At 48.3% G+C, this 16,653-nt stretch overlaps 2 protein-coding genes across 4 annotated transcripts in view; both read right to left on the bottom strand.

Moving 5' to 3' along the window:
• The window catches only part of arhgef10 (Rho guanine nucleotide exchange factor (GEF) 10), a 242,475-nt gene extending 238,191 nt beyond the window's left edge, over positions 1 to 4,284 (bottom strand). The window contains exon 1 of the mRNA XM_078399996.1: positions 4,271 to 4,284. The gene's annotated coding sequence lies outside the window, so the exon portion shown is untranslated. The remainder of the gene's footprint in view (positions 1 to 4,270) is intronic.
• Positions 4,285 to 7,554: 3,270 nt separating this feature from the next.
• Positions 7,555 to 16,653, bottom strand: part of anapc1 (anaphase promoting complex subunit 1) — a 132,238-nt gene continuing 123,139 nt past the window's right edge. For all 3 annotated transcript variants that reach the window (XM_078398895.1, XM_078398894.1, XM_078398896.1), the window contains 4 exons: positions 14,451 to 14,546; positions 11,655 to 11,850; positions 10,381 to 10,515; positions 7,555 to 7,864 (listed from right to left, as the gene is read on the bottom strand). In XM_078398895.1, coding sequence (XP_078255021.1) covers positions 7,749 to 7,864; positions 10,381 to 10,515; positions 11,655 to 11,850; positions 14,451 to 14,546 — 543 coding nt within the window. In that variant the 3' untranslated portion in view covers positions 7,555 to 7,748. The remainder of the gene's footprint in view (positions 7,865 to 10,380; positions 10,516 to 11,654; positions 11,851 to 14,450; positions 14,547 to 16,653) is intronic.

The raw sequence follows: 16,653 nt of genomic DNA, 5'->3' as shown, positions 1-16,653 counted from the left end.
GCGGCCGAGTGGGTGGAGGGGAGGGTAGGGGGAGGAGCGAGTGCGGGTGGGGGGTCAGGGAGAATGGGGGTGGGGGGAGGGGGAAAGAGAGAATGGGGTGGGGGGAAGGAGAGAGTGGGGATGGGGAGGAGGGGAGAGTGGGGGTGGGGGGAGGGGAGGGAGTCATAGGAGGGGGGAATAGGGGTGAGGAGGGGGGAGTGGGGGTGGAGGCAGGGCTGGGGGACTGGGGGTGGGGGTGGGGGCAGGGGAGGGGCAAGTTGGGGTGGGCTGGGGGGATGGAGTGGGTCAGTGGGGGGAGGAGGGGGCATAAGTGGGATTGTGTTGGGGGGGAGTTGAGGGTGCTACACCAATACAGGAGAGACTTTGGGTCCAGGGCTCACCCTCTCAGTCACACCCTCTCCCCTTCCCTGCCCCCCCTCTACGAGGAATGGACCCAACGGGTCCACTTGGTCTAGTCTCCTTTAAATTTTGCCCCTCTCACTTTCAAGCTTTTCCCTCTAGTCTTTGACATCATTAACCTGACTGTCCACCCTATCTATGCATCTCATAATTTTCTACATTTCTATTGGGTCTCCCTTCAGACATTCCACAGAAAACAATCTAAGTTTATCCAATCTCTCTTAACTAATAACCTCTGGTCAAGGTAGTATCTGGGTAAACTGCTGCACCTTTTCCAAAGCCTCCACAGATTTCATGCAATGATGTGAGCAGAACTGCACACAATACTCTAAACGTGGTCTAACCAAAGTTTTAGAAGTCTGAACAAGGGTCTCGACCCAAAACGCCACCCATTCCTTCTCTCCAAAGACGCTGCCTGTCCCACTGAGTCACTCCAGCATTTTGTGTCTATCTTCTTTTACAAGCTGCCACATGATTTCGTGACTCTTAGAATCAGTCTCACCCCAGTCACTCCCTTTTCGACCCTCTCTCATCAGACAAGAGGTACAGGAGTTTGAAAACGTGTGCCTCCAGATTCAGGAATCTACATTTCATACTGCCTTGGCAAGACCATCAACATAAACAAGGACCAGTCTCACCCCAGTCACTCCCTCTTCTCCCCTCTCCCATCAGGCAAGAGGTACTGAAGTTTGAAAACGCACACCTCCAGACTCAGGGACAGTTTCTTCCCAGCTGTAATCAGACAACTGAATAGTCTTCCCATCAGCTAGAGTGTGGTCCTGACTTCCAATCTACCTCATTGGAGACCTTTGAAATATCTTCAATGTTATATCTTGCACTAAATGTTGGTTCGACATTTATCCTTCGTCTGTACACAGTAGATGCCTCGATTATACTCATGTATAGTCTTTGCTTTGACTGAATAGCACGCAAACAAAAGTGTTTTACTGTGACAATAATAAACTAACCTAAATTAAATTATAAAGACAAATGTTTCATATACCTTCATTACCACTCTATCTTCTTGTGTTGCTACTTTCAGCGAGCGATTAACTTGGACCCCCAAGATCCCGCTGAACATCATTGCTGTTAAAGGACCTGCCAGTAACTGTATACATTCGCTTTACATTCGAAGTGCGACATCTGGCATATCGAGTCATTGAATCACAGTCATAAATTACGGAAACCGGCCCTTCAACCCCTTTTCCATGCCAATCTACACTGGTCCCATTTGCCTGTTTGTCTCTTTGTCCTCTAAATCTTTCCTATCCGTGTACCCGTCTAAATGACCCTTTAAAGTTGTTATGTTATGTCTTTAAAGTTAATTTTTTTAAAACCTAATTATTCTGCATTCATCCAAAAAGCAATCTCACACTCAACGATTCAGAATTGCAAATCATTACTCAGCCCAACAGAGGAATTCCAAGCAAACTAGTTCTGAAGATTTGGGGCTTATAAGATACAGATTCAAAGTGCAAATTTTAACAACTGGGACTGTGTGTTCTTCACACTGGCCCTCAAAGCATCAACACAGTAGAATCTTTAACCCGTGCATAATCTACATCAAGATGTTGGTTTCCAATACAAACATTTAAGAGTAAGAAAGATAAAGTGCTGTCGGTTAGAGATATAGAGATCCGGCTGAGGAATGAACTTTACTGGAACACTGCACTACATCTGCTTAATTTAGTGGCAAAGCATCAACTGCTTGCAAATCAAATCCCCAAAGCAAATGGAAGTGACACAGAACTCTGACCATCTCAGTTTCTTTGGCAACTGCTGTGCTCAAGAGGCAATAAAGCCCTTGAATACATGGACACATTTGAAACTACTTCAACGAGCCTGGCGAGAGGGATCGTTGCTTGGTCTGTCCGCCCATCATTTTTCACCTGGTCTGTCCACCTGTCGCCCAATCACTGTCTGCCTGTCACCATGTCCGACTGCTGGTCACCCAGCCTACTCACCTGTCACCCAGTCTGCCCGTCTGCTGCCTGGTCCGTCTGTCATGTTTTCTGTCTGCCTGTTGCCTGGTCTACTTATCACCCAGTTTGTCCTCTTGTTGCCTGGTCCGCCTGTCATCCAGTCTATCTGCCAACACTCAGTCCGTCCGCCAGTCGCACTGTCTGTGTGCATGTGGCCCGATCCATCTGCCTGTCACCCAATCCGTCTGTGGTCCATTCCGTCTATCTGTCACCTGGCCCGTCCACTTGCAATGCAGTTCCCGCCCGTCAGATCCACCTGTTGCCCAGTCTGTACATATGTTGCCCTTTCCATGTGTTACCTGGTCCACCCGCATGTCACATGATCCACCTGTTGCCTAGTTTGTCCGCCTGTCACCTGCTCCATCCCCGTCACTTGGTCCATCCTATAGTTGGCAGTTCCATCCATCTATTGTCTAGTCCATCCGCCTGTCGCACAGCCTGTCTGCCTGTACCCCGGTCTGTCCGCCTGTTGTCCTGGCTGTCCACCTGTTGCCCTGTCTGGCAGCCTGTTGTCCTGGGTTGGGTGGAAGTTGAGTGGAAGTTTTGTTGCCTCCATCACAGCGAGGGGGTGTTTGGAGTCACTGTGATGGACGTTATGTGTTGGGGTCATGTGTCTTGTGTTCTTTTTTGTGTGTGACTGCTATGTAGTTTCGTTCGGTACCTTGGTACCGAATGACAAATAAAACTCTGTTGTTGAACTGGCTGTCCACCTGTTGTCCCGGCTATCCACCTGTTCCCCGGTCTGTCTGCCTGTTGCCCAGTCTGTCCGCCTGTCACCTGGTGTGCCCGTTGCCTGGTCCGCTTGTCACACAGTTTGTCCATCTGTCTCCCATTCTGCCTGTCATCGAGTCCATCTGCCTGTCACCCAGTCTATTCTCATATTACTGGATTTCCCTGTCGCCCGGTTCGTCCGCCTGTCAGTCCGCCTATCACCCGGTCGTTTATTCTGAGAAGTGGTCTGCCTGTCACCTGGTCTGTCTGCCTGTCACCCAGTCCATTTTACTGTTACTGGGTTTGCTTGTCTCCCTGGTCCATCCGCCTGTCGCTTGGTATGCCTGTCACCCAGTCATCCGCCTGTCAACCGGTCTTTTCCCCTGTTACTGGTTCTGCCTGTTGACTGGTCCGTCCGCTTGTCACCCGGTCCGTTCCCCTGTTACTGGGGCTGCCTGTCACCCAGTCATCCGCCTGTTCCCCTGTTACTGGGTCTGCCTGTTGCCCGGTCTGTCCGCCTGTGCCTGCTACACCAAGTCCATCTGCCTGTAACCTGGTCTGTTCACCGGGTTCTGGGTTGGCCTGGTGCCCAGTCCATCCGCCGGTTGCCCGGTCTGTTCCCCGGTTACTGGGTCTGCCTTTTGCCCGGTCTGTTCCCCTGTTACTGGGTCTGCCTGTTGCCCAGTCTGTCCGCCTGTGCCTGTTACACCAAGACTAAGTCCATCTGCCCATAACCTGGTCTGTTCACAGAGTTCTGGGTTTGCCTGTTGCCCAGTCCATCCGCCGGTTGTCCGGTCTGTTCCCGTTATTGGGTCTGCTGCGTGTTGCCCGGTCTGTCCCGCTGTTACTGGGTTTGCATTTTGCCTGTTCCATGCACCCAGTCCATCCATCCGCCTGTTGCCTGGTCTGTGCCTGATACACCAAGTCTATCTGCCCATAACCTGGTCTGTTCACCAGGTTCTGTTCTGGGTTTGCCTGTTGCCCGGTCTGTCCCCCATGTTACTGGGACGGGTTTGCATTTTGCCTGTTCCATGCACCCAGTCCACCCGCCCCTGCGATGACAACTTGCCGGCAACTTTCTGGAGCGCTCCGGAGCCGCCGCACGGCTGGGGGGTCGACCCGCCCGCCTGTGCTCAGACAGTGCTCTGCCGCCGGCCGCCTTTAGCTGCAGTCCTCACCGTCCTCCCCGCCGCTGGCCGCTCCCTCGCTCCTTCACTCGCTCCTTCACTCGCTCGCTCCGCTGCCCCGCTCGAGGCGTGGCCGTTGGAGGCTCCACTCCGCTCGCGCTCCGGGTCCCGCCCCCTGCCCGGCACGCCCCCGCCTCCCGCTGGCTGCCCGCCACGTCAATCAAGCTGCGAGTGGTGGGGCAGAGGCAATGGGACTGCAGGCCCGCTGCAAGGTTGTGGGTGCAGGCATGGGGCTGCAGGCGCGCTGCAAGGTTGCGGGGTGCAGGCATGGGGCTGCAGGCCCGGTGTAATGTTACGGGGTGCAGGCATGAGGCTGCAGGTTGTCGACCTGGTGCAAGGTTGCGGGGTGCAGGCTGGCGTCCCGGTGCAAGGCTGCGGACACGGAATTGCGTGCTGGCTTGATGGGCTGCAGCGGTGCCAGAGGCCGGCCAAGGGTTGCAGAAGTCCGTGCACGGGGGTGGGTGCTGGGGGGACGGGAGCAGGGGCTGCGGGAGGATGCATTCGGTGTAGGCATGGAGGAAGGGGAGGTTCTGGTTGATGCATTCTCAGGGTGGAGTGGGGCGGAAAAAGTACATTCACGTGGTGGAGTGTGGCATGAGAGACGGTGTGGGTGCATTGATCAGGGAGAGTGCAAGCACATGAGTTCCTGGCCCTCCCCCATCCAAGATCGGGGGAGGCGAGAAGTATTGGACTTGCAACGCCCTCTGCATTCCTCGGCCAATGGATCATCGTTGATGGGCAGATGCAGCCTTGGATCTCCCTTCGGGATCCTCATGCACATCGCCCGCACTTCTACTGTCGTGATTTATTTATAGTTTAAACTGGACTTTAAAACGTGTGATGCAACATGCTTGAGAAAAAAACCCAAAGTGCTGGAGGAAATCAACGGGTCAGGCAGCATCTGTGGAGGGACGTTTCGGATCGGGACACTTCTGTAGAAGGGTCCCGATCCAAAACGCCATTCCCCATGACCCGCCGAGTTCCTCCAACACTTTTCGTTTTGTTCAAGATTCCAGCATCTGTAGTTCCTTGTATCTCGTCTTCTCCCACAACTAAAAGTTCTGGTCAAAATGTAGAAACAAGGAACTGCAGATGCTGGTTTATATATTTTTTAAAAAGACACAAAGTGCTGGAGAAAGCGCCAGAACAAATCATAGCCAGCAACAGATGATCTCAGGCAGGGTGGTTCCCTGTTAGGCCAACTTGTCTAGGGACAGCATGATCCCAAGAGGGATACATGTTGCTGAGTTACTGCAGTATTTTGTGTATCTTTGGTATAAACCAGCATCTTCAGTTTCTTTTTATTACGTTATTTTATCGAGTTGGGTTATATTTTATATTGTATGTACTGGCCAACTAGAACAAGGTTGTCTTGTTTCTACTCCCTAGCGTTTGAGGCTCATTGAGGAGGCGCTGTGAACTGTTTGCGTGCTACTGTATGTTTTCATTTTTTTTTTCTATTGGAACCTAATCAAATGTACAGCACTTTGGTCAACGTGGGTTGTTTTTAAATGTGCTATACAAATAAAATTGACTTGACTTGACTTGACTTGACTTGTTTGTCTTTGACTAACGAAAGCAAGCACGCCTTCTCCACCTGGTGCTGCCACCTTCAGGGGTCTTTGCATTTAACACCAAGGTCCTTCTATTCCTCCACTCCCTTGGCTCCCACTATCATTACGTCCTTATCGGTCCTCCTCCCAAAACGCATCACCTCACACTTAGCAGGAATAAATTCCTTCTATAGAAACAAAAAACTGCAGATGCTGCTTTTTACAAAAGATAGACACAAGGGGTTGATGAGGATATAATAAAAGAGGAAGTGGATTGGACTTTATTGCCTTCCATCACAGTGAGGAACGTGGGGAATCCGTTGTGTTGGATGTTTATGTTAACTTCTATGTAGTTGTGTGTTTTGTTGCTTTTTTTTTAGCATGGCTGTATGGTAATTCGAATTTCATTGTACCTTAATTGATACATGTGACAATAAACTGACCATGAAACCTTGAAATGGTGCTGGTGGAGTCACAGGGACTCTGTCCACAGTACAAACTCTGTACACACCTGTGGTCAGGATTGAACCTGGGTCTCTGGCGCTGTGAGGGAGCACTGCTCCTTCTGCTGCGCCACTGTGCTGACCCGTTGGGCATCTTATTAGTTCTGAGCATCGTTCGGTAGGAACGCAGCAAATACTATTGATACTATTGCTGGTTTCTGAGGTCAGGATTGAGGTAGGAAGGAACTGCACATGCTGGTTTATACCAAAGATAGACACAAAATGCTGGAGTAACTCAACAGCACAGACAGCATCTCTGGAGAGGATGGGTGATGTTTCAGGTCATGACCCTTCTTCAGTCGATCTCGACCTAAAACGTCACCCATTCCTTCTCTCCAAAGATGCTGCCTGTCCCGCAGAGTTACTCCAGCATTTTGTGTCTACTGTCAGTATCATACACGGCTGTGACTAACTCCATGCTGCCACTTTGGTATCGCATCAGGGGAAATCTATTAACTTTTGACTTTATAGAGATTTAGCATGGAAACAGGCCCTTCATCAGCCCACCAAGTCCATGCCGACTAGCAATCACCCCAGACACTAACCCTATCCTACACACTAGAGACAATTTAGATTTTTTTTTAACCAAAACCAATTAACCTACAACCTGTAAGTCTTTGGAGTTTGGGAAGAAACCGGAGCACCCAAAGCAGAGAAAACCCGCGCGGTCAGGGGGTGAACGTACAAACTCCGTACAGACAACACCCATAGTCAGGATCAAACCCGGTTCTCTGGCGCTGTAAGGCAGCAACTCTACTGCTGCACCACTGCCGCATAAACTTTAAATTTAAGATTAACAATTGATGTAGATGAAACGAGATGCAGAGAGCTGCTTCTGCAGGATCAGCTGGGACACCATGAAACCAGGTTATCGACCAGAAAATACTCCCATCTAACCTTCCCTGAAACAGACCGAAATTCAGAACTCATCTTGAATAGCAACTGAACTCATCCAAATATTTGCCACATTTAAAAAGCTGCAAAGTCTCATATTTCCAGGATGGGTTGATGATGAAAGTCAGGTGAAATAGTCAAGTGTTTTAACTCTACCGCTGCACCACTGAGCCACGCCTGCACACCGGTAAGCCTAACGTCCCTGATCGGAAGTCACAGAAGAGAATCCTGAAGGATTTTCCTGTCAGTCCTTTCCACAAGTTCATACAAGCAAACTTTGCAAGGCAGGAAAATCTCACGAGCAACTGCAAAAGTAGACTTCTTTATTCACTGATTCGAGTCGAATTTGGTTAACAGATACAAACCTACGACTTGATGGTGACGCATAGTAACAAATGGTGGGGTTTACTTGCTTGTTAATGTGTTTTAATGTAAGGACAATCAACTCCATAATCAGACGGCGGTGATTCCATTGATGAGCCCACAGGTTCCAGAGCTGTTAGTCGGGGTCAGAGGTCATCAAACCAACATGGCCTGTGGATTACCCAGAATCAACGGAGCTAACCTCAACAACGCTTGCACAGGTAAACGTAGCTGGCTAAACTTCAGCAGGAGTTGGGAAAAACCCGTAGTACCTAAAAAAAGAAATTGAAAATGCACCATGAGTGAACTTGCAAGAAGATCGGCATCGCCAAAGATTTAGCCTACGTAACTTGAGAATGAATGCAATAAGATGCATGAGCATTCTACTTCAGATGAGATCTTTAATCATAACACCATCCTTTCAATCTAAAAAATCCCCCAGGATGTTTGAAGAGCACCGAATTCTTCCAGTGCTTGGTTTAACATTATTTTCAGAGTCAGCACCACAAAGCGGCAACTGGCCGAGTCGCTGCCTCACAGCGCCAGAGACCAGGGTTCATTCCTGACCTCTACGGAGTTTGCATGTTCTCCCTTTGGGTTTTCTCAAGAGTGCTCCGGTTTCCTGCCACATCCCAAAGACTTGTGGGCCTCTGTAAATTGCCTCTAGAGTGTAGGGATTGTATATGTATGAATAGGGGATCAATGGTCGGTGTGAACTCGGTGGGCTGAAGAGCCAGTTTCCATGCTATATATCTAAACTAAACAAAACATGTTCATGAGGTACAGTCCAAATGTAGAAACAATAAAATGCATATGCTGATTAACACACAAAAGGACACACAGTGCTGGAGTAACTCAGCAGGTCAAGCAACATCTCTTGAGAACATGGACAGGGTGATGTTTTGGGTCAGTACCCTTCTTCTGACTCGATGACATTTGAACTTCATTGACCCTGAAGCCCTGACCTGGAAACATCACCTATCCATGTTCTCCAGAGATGCAGCCTGACCCGCTGAGTTACTCCAGCACTGTGTCCTTTTGTGTAAACCAGCATCTGTAGTTCCTTGCCTCTCTGCTTTTTAGGTACACTCGCCTGGATGGAATGGATGTGGAGAGGATGTTTCCACCAGTGGGAGAGTCTAGGACCAGAGGACATAGCCTCAGAATAAAATAACGTACCTTTAGAAAGGAGATGAGGAATTACTTTAGTCAGAGGATGGTAAATCATTGGATATTTTTAAAGCGGAGATTGACTGGTTCTTGATCAGTAAGGGTGTCAAAGGTTACGGGGAGAAGGCAGGAGAATGGGGTTGGGAAGGAAAGATAGTTCAAACATGATTGAACGGCAGAGTTGACTCAATGGGCCAAATGGCCTAATTCAGCTCCTATGATTTATCATATCATATCATATCATATCATATATCTACAGCCGGAAACAGGCCTTTTCGGCCCTCCAAGTCCGTGCCGCCCAGTGATCCCCGTACATTAACACTATCCTACACCCACTAGGGACAATTTTTACATTTACCCAGCCAATTAACCTACATACCTGTACATCTTTGGAGTGTGGGAGGAAACCGAAGATCTCGGAGAAAACCCACGCAGGTCACGGGGAGAACGTACAAACTCCTTACAGTGCAGCACCCGTAGTCAGGATCGAACCTGAGTCTCCGGCGCTGCATTCGCTGTAAAGCAGCAACTCTACCGCTGCGCTACCGTGCCGCGGATTGAGGATTTCAAAAGTCTCTCGAGATCCAAAACTGAATTTCAATAATTTATTTAAATAATATTGCTTTTTATTTTATGTACAGTCACAATTTAAAAATAGTTGTGCAATTGCGAAGGGATTGAGAATCAAAGCACCAACCAGCAGAGAATATGTCATTTCTGGAAGAGTTGTCCAATAAATTCATAAGACAGGAGCAGAATAAGGGCACTTGGGCACATCGAGTCTACTCCGCCATTCGATCATGGCTGATCTATTTAAACCCTTCAACCCCATTCTCCGGCCTTCCGCTCGTAACCTTTGACACTCTTACTAAGTCATTCATACACTCACTCTTTCCCCATGGAGAGCTTCCCTTCATGTATAAGATTACGTATAAGATTATTAAATGGTTGGACACGTTAGAGGCAGGAAACATGTTCCCAATGTTGGGGGAGTCCAGAACAAGGGGCCACAGTTTAAGAATAAGGGGTAGGCCATTTAGAACTGAGATGAGGAAAAACTTTTGCAGTCCGAGAGTTGCGAATCTGTGGAATTCTCTGCCTCAGAAGGCAGTGGAGGCCAATTATCTGAATGCATTCAAGAGAGAGCTAGATAGAGCTCTTAAAGATAGCGGAGTCAGGGGGTGATTGAGAATGATCAGCAATGATCACATTGAATGGCGGTGCTGGCACGAAGGGCCGAATGGCCTCCTCCTGCACCTATTGTCTATTGTATGAATCCAATTCCCAGATGATTGCCTTTAGACTTTAGAGATATAGCATGGAATCAAGCCCAGCACCGCCCAGCCATCACCTCCTCCTACACAAGTTCTATTCTACACACTCGGGACCCTTTACAGAAGCCAATTACTCTACAAACCTGCACGTCTTTGGAGCGTGAGAGGAAACCGGAGCATCCGGAGAAACCACACGCGGTCACAGGGAGAACGTGCAAACTGCACATAGACAGCATTCGTGGTCAGGATCAAACACGACTCTGGCGCTGTGAGGTAGCAACTCTACTGCTGCCGCACTGTCCCTATTCATCCTGATCAGACCTAGGATCACGTTTGGTCCTTACCTTCAATTCCATTCGCTGTCATTTGCTGGTGCGTTGGTACTGAATGATAGACCAAGAAACAAGCCAGCATTGCGATCTGTGATTCCTCCACTGGCTGACTACTTAGATAGGAATGTAACAGCACATCTCCCGATGCTAAAGATGGTGGTGTGGAAAATAAAAATACAAAGATACTCAGGTTATTTTCCTTCATAAGTGGAGAGTCACGTTCAGTAACTGATCGCTGCCAATGGCCTTGTCCACCCTCCTCCTGTTTAGGATTAGTTTCGGGATACACCACGGAAACAGGCCCTTTTGGCCCAAGAGTCCGTGCTGACCAGCAATCCCCATACACTAGCACTATCCTACACACGAGAGACAATTTACAATCTTTACCAAAGCCAATTAACCTATAAACCTGCACGTCTTTGGAGTGTGGGAGGAAACGGGAGATCCCAGAGAAACCCCATGCAAATCACAGGGAGAACGTACAAACTCCGTACAGACAGCGCCCGTAGTCAGGATCGAACCCAGGTCTCAGGTGCTGTAAGGCAGCAACTCTATCGCTGCACCACCATGCGGCCCCTCTTTACACCAACTGTTTTCCCTTTCCCTCTCCAACAGGCAGCATGGTGGCGTGGGTTTTCTCCGGGTGCTTTGGTTTCTCCCACATCCCAAAGACTCACAGATTTGTAGGTTAATTGGCTTCGGTACAATTGTAAATTGTCCCTACTGTGTAGGATAGTGCTGGTGGAAGGATGATCGCTGGTCGGCACAGATTCGGTGGGCCGAAGGGCCTGTTTCCACACCTTACCTCGAAAGTCTAAACTGAACCATCCTATCACTAATGACCTCCCATCTACTTCATTGGAGACCTTCAGACTATTTTTAATCGGCCTTTACTGGACTTGCACTAAACGTTATTCCCTTTATCCTATATCTGTACACTGTGGGTGGCTTGATTGAAATAATGTGTGGTCTTTTCACTAACTGGATAGCACGCAACAAAAAAGCTTTTCACTGTGCTTGATTCCTTTAGCCCCAAGAGCTACATCTAACTCTCTCTTGAAAATATCCAGTGAATTGGCCTCCACTTCCTTCTGTGGCAGAGAATTCCACAGGTTCACAACTCTTTGGGTGAAAAAGTGTTTCCTCATTTCAGTCCTAAATGGCCTGCCCCTTATTCGTAAACTATGACCCCTGGTTCTGGACTCCCCCAACATCGGGAACATTTTCCCTGCATCTAGCCTGTCCAATCCTTTGAGAATTTTATGTACAGCACAACACTTGCTCACCATGCAGCCAATGATCTAGAGTACAGTCCAAGGAGCTCTTCATGGCAAGGAGAAACTCAGAGTTGATCAGAAGTCCAGTGCTGCTGTTTTTGAAGTTGGTTTGGTGTGAAGTGGAGTTATAAAACTGCTGCACTAGTTTCATCTGCCACAACTCAAAGGTTTCCGACATTTCTTTCCGTTCTAATCTCCTGACTGCCTGAAATGCAAAAAAATAATTATATTGAATGTTAATGTTAAAGTGCGGGACAAGGTTTTTTTTACCTGGAAATGGTGCCTGGAAAGAGCTTCCAGGGGTGGTGGTGGAGGCAGATACAATTGTGGTTTTCGGACAGCCACGGGGATATGCACGGAATGGATAGTAATTGCATCATGTGCAGACAGAGATTAGTTTGGTTGAGAGTTGCAGCATGGAAAAAGGCCCTTTGGCCCACAGAGTCCACACCGACCATCAAATACCCATTCGCACGAGTTCTATGTTATCCCTTCCTTGCACATTAGGGGCAATTTACGAGGGCCAATTAACCTACAAACCCGCATGTCTTTGGGATGTGGGAGAAAACCAGAACACCCGGAAGATATCCACGCAGACACGGGGAGAACGTGCAAACTCCACACAGACAGATATTTGTTGGAGAAAACCCTTCTCCACACAGAAGGGCCCATTCCTGGGCTATAGCTTTCTGTTGAACATGGATAGGTAATGTCAGTCTGAAGAAGGGTCTTGACCCGAAACATCACCCATTCCTTCTCCAGAGATGCTGCCTGCCCCACTGAGTTACTCCAGCATTTTGTGTCCACCTTCGATTTAAACCAGCATCTGCAGTTCTTTCCTACACATGAATAAGTGACGTTTTGGGTTGGGAGTCTTCTTCAGACTGATTACGATGGGTGAGGAGAAAGCTGGAAGAGAGGACAGGCAGGCAAAAGTCTAGAAAAGTGGCTTCTCCTGCTCTCAGTTGCCCCCACCTCTCTTCCAGCCTTCTCACCCCCCCCCCCCCCACCACAATCAGTCTGGAGACAGGTCCCAACCCGAAATGTCACCTATCCATGTTCTCCAGAGATGGTGCCTGACCCGCTGAGTTACTTCAGCACTTTGTGTCTTTTCAGTTTAGTTTATTGTCACGTGTATAGAGGTACAGTGAAAAGCTTTTGTTGCGTACTATCCAGGCTGTGGAAGACAGGTCGATTGTTATTTTTAAGGCGGAGATTGATAGATTCTTGTTTAGTGCAGGTATCAAGATTACAGGGAGAAGGCAGGAGAATGGGGTTGAGAGGGAAAGATAGATCAGCCAGATTGAGTGGCGGAGTAGACTTGACGGGGCGAATAGCCGAATTCTGCTTGGTTCTTGGTCCTCCAAAATATTCCAAACAGAATTTAAACTGGAGGTTGCAGATTATAGACAATGGACAATAGACAATAGGTGCAGGAGTAGGCCATTCAGCCCTTCGAGCCAGCACCGCCATTCAATGCGATCATGGCTGATCACTCTCAATCAGTACCCCGTTCCTGCCTTCTCCCCATACCCCCTCACTCCGCTATCCTCAAGAGCTCTTTCCAGCTCTCTCTTGAAAGCATCCAACGAACTGGCCTCCACTGCCTTCTGAGGCAGAGAATTCCACACCTTCACCACTCTCTGACTGAAAAAGTTCTTCCTCATCTCCATTCTAAATGGCCTACCCCTTATTCTTAAACTGTGGCCCCTTGTTCTGGACTCCCCCAACATTGGGAACATGTTTCCTGCCTCTAATGTGTCCAATCCCCTAATTAACTTATATGTTTCAATATGGACAAACAAGAAGGGATTCTTGGAGAAGAGCTACCTTAAATTTAGTTGCGTTTGGTTGAGTTACTATAGTAGGGTGAAGGCTATTCCATGCTTTAATTGTGCGAGGGAAGAATGAATTGCTATTAATTCTTCTTTAACTTATGAATGTTAGTTTAGTTTAGTTTATTGTCATGTGTATCAAGGTACAGTGGAAAGCTTTTTATTGCATGCTAATCAGTCAGTGGGAAGACTATACATGATTGCAATCGAACCACCCACAGTGTACAGCTTCTCAGCCAGAGAGCATCTCTGACCTCCAATCTACCTCATTGGAGACCCTTGAACTATCTTTAATCGGACTTTATCTTGCATTAAATGTTCCCTTCATCCTTTATCTGTGCACTGCGGACAGCTTGATTGTATTCAAGTATGTAGACACAAAATGCTGGAGTAACTCAGGGGTCAAGCAGCATCTCTGGGGAAAAGGAGCAGGTGACGTTTTGGTCGAGATCCTTCTTCAGGCAGGTCTCATGTAATCATGTATAGGCTTTTCTTTGACTAGATAGCACGCAAAAGAAAACTTTTCACTGTACCAAGGTGCACGCCACAATAATAAACTTAACTAAACTTTTAAGAAAATAGAGGATGAGGTAACAGGGTCACGGGGAGAGCATGGAGCAGTGCAAACAGTCATAGATTTGTCTCACAAAGAGCTGGCAAACAGAATGAATCAATGTGTTGTGGAGGGAGGAACTGCAGATGCTGGTTTAAACCGAAGATAGACACAAAAAGCTGGAGTAACTCAGCGGGACTGGCGGCTTCTCTGGAGAAAAGGAATAGCTGAATGAAGAAGAATCTCGACCCGAAACATCATCTATACCTTTTCTCCAGAGATGCGGCCTGACCGCTGAGTTACTATGGCTGTTTGTGTCTATCTTTGAATCAACGCGTTATCAGTTCTACGGTTGAAAATGATTTCCTCAAGTGTATCGAAAAAATACCATGAAACGTCCACAACGTAACTACTTACCTGGTCAACGGCCATGTACGTAGGCAACATTTCCGGCTTCTCTTGAGTAACACACTCATAGAGGATGGACGAAAGCAAATCCAGCACTTCCTGTTTCTGCAGGGACACAACAGGTTCATTGATAAATATTACTGACAAATTGCAAAGCCACATCATATCACGAAGCTTCATTTTTTTTCCATGAAAGTGGTGGTCATCACAAGGGAGCCAGCGCTGCCGTTGCAGCTGCGGCTTGCCTGCAGTCCGTCTGTCTTTTGTGTTTTTTGTTGTTTTTGTCTGAATTGTAGTGTTAATATGATGTAGTGTTGTATGTTATGTTTGGGGGGGGGGGGGGGGGGGTGGGAGGGAACGGGAACTGTAACATTCTCTCTCCCGAACGGAGACGTGACCTTTGTTCTGTGTCGTGTCTCCGTTCCCGTTGCGGCCTACCAGCGGCCATTCACCTGGGAACACCTGGGGCTCTGGTTCGCAGAGCCCGCGGCCCGGACTCACCACCTGCGGCGCTGGCTGCCTGCGGATGCTGCGGGAGCGGCTGCGACTCGTCTCCGGAGGCTCCGGCGCGGGCCGCGTGGACGTCGGAAGCCCGCAGACCCCTGGGTGGGGGCCGACATCGGGAGCTCCGGCAGCGGCAGAGGCAGCGTGTTCGCCCGCCCCGAATCGCGGGGCTTGGGTCGGCCCGTCGCGGACCTTTCACCGTCCGGCGTGGCCTGGAATAGGCCGTGGACCTTTCACCGCCCAGCGGGGGCTTCAATATAGGGAGCCCCGACCGCCCCGACGTGGCAACTCCAACAGCCTGACCGCGGGACAAGACGGCAGGGAAGAGAAAAAGACATTTTGGCCTTCCATCACAGTGAGGAGGGGACTGGAGGAGACTCACTGTGATGGATGTTTCTTTTTGTTTGGTGTTAGTTGTGATTGTATGTGTTATTGCATTTTTATTGATTAATCTTATTGGTCTTATTGTTCAACTGCGGGTAATGTTTCATTTTACTACACATTTATGTGTATGTAACAAATAAACGACTATTGACTATTGAAGCCGAGGAATGGAGGGATATGGATCACATTTAGTTTAGTTGAGAGATACAACGCGGAAACAGGCCCTTTGTCCCACTGAGTCCGCGTCAATCAGCAACCATCCTGTACACTGGCACTATCCTACACACTGGGGACATTTACAATCTTTACCAAAACCAATTAACCTATAAACCTGCAAGTCCTTGAAGTGTGAGAGGAAACTGGAGTACCCAGAGAAAACCCACGCTGTCTTGGGGAGAACATACAAACTTTGTACAGACAGCACCCGTAATCAGGATCGAACCAGGGTCTCTGGCCCTACGAGGCAGCAACCTTACCCCTGCACCACAGTGCTGGCCCGTAAATTGCCAACATTTCAGATCCCAACCCTTTAATGAGACCATTTCATGTGAGCCAGGTAGGATGGGTTAATTTTGGCATCCTGTTTGACAAAGACGTGGCCCAAAATGGCAGGACAAGTCACCTATCCATGTTCTCCATATGCTACCTGACCTGCTGAGTTACTCCAGCATTTTGTCTTTTTTGTGAGCTAGCATCTGCAGTTCCTTGTAGGCATCAAGATAAATATGATCTGCAGGTTCCCCTCTCTGTGCTGTACTGTGCTGTGTTTTAAGAAGCCAACCAAATTTCAACCCAATTTCCTATCCGAAATATTAATTTGCTTCAATTGTCTACAGGTACCTAATATTTTATTTTGGGTGGAGAATGTACAACCATCTCAAGACACAATCATTCCTTGTTGATACATTGTGCAACTACAGACACCATTGCTTCATCTTATCTTTAGAGATAAATATTTTAGAGATACAGTGTGGAAACAGGCCCTTCGCCACCACACCAACCAGCGATCACCCCGTACACGAGCACTATCCCACACGCAGGACAATATTACCGAAGCAAATTAACCTACAAAACTGTATGTCTTTGGAGTGTGGAAGAAACCTGGAGCACCCGATGAAAACACACGCAGTCACAGGGAGAACGCACAAACTCCGTACGGACAGCACTTGTAGTCAGGATCCAATCCTGGCACTGTAAGGCAGCAAATCTACTGCTGCGCCACTGTGCCGCTCGATAAGTGAGGTTTCGGGTCAGGACCGTTGTAGGAGCCATTTGTGTTTATTAGCTGTCTTAGCATATTATATTATTTTGTATCTTGCTGTAT

The sequence above is a fragment of the Rhinoraja longicauda genome, chromosome 5 (genome assembly GCF_053455715.1).
Source record: "Rhinoraja longicauda isolate Sanriku21f chromosome 5, sRhiLon1.1, whole genome shotgun sequence".
Classification (NCBI taxonomy): domain Eukaryota; kingdom Metazoa; phylum Chordata; class Chondrichthyes; order Rajiformes; family Arhynchobatidae; genus Rhinoraja; species Rhinoraja longicauda.
This window is presented reverse-complemented; position numbering and strand designations above follow the sequence as displayed.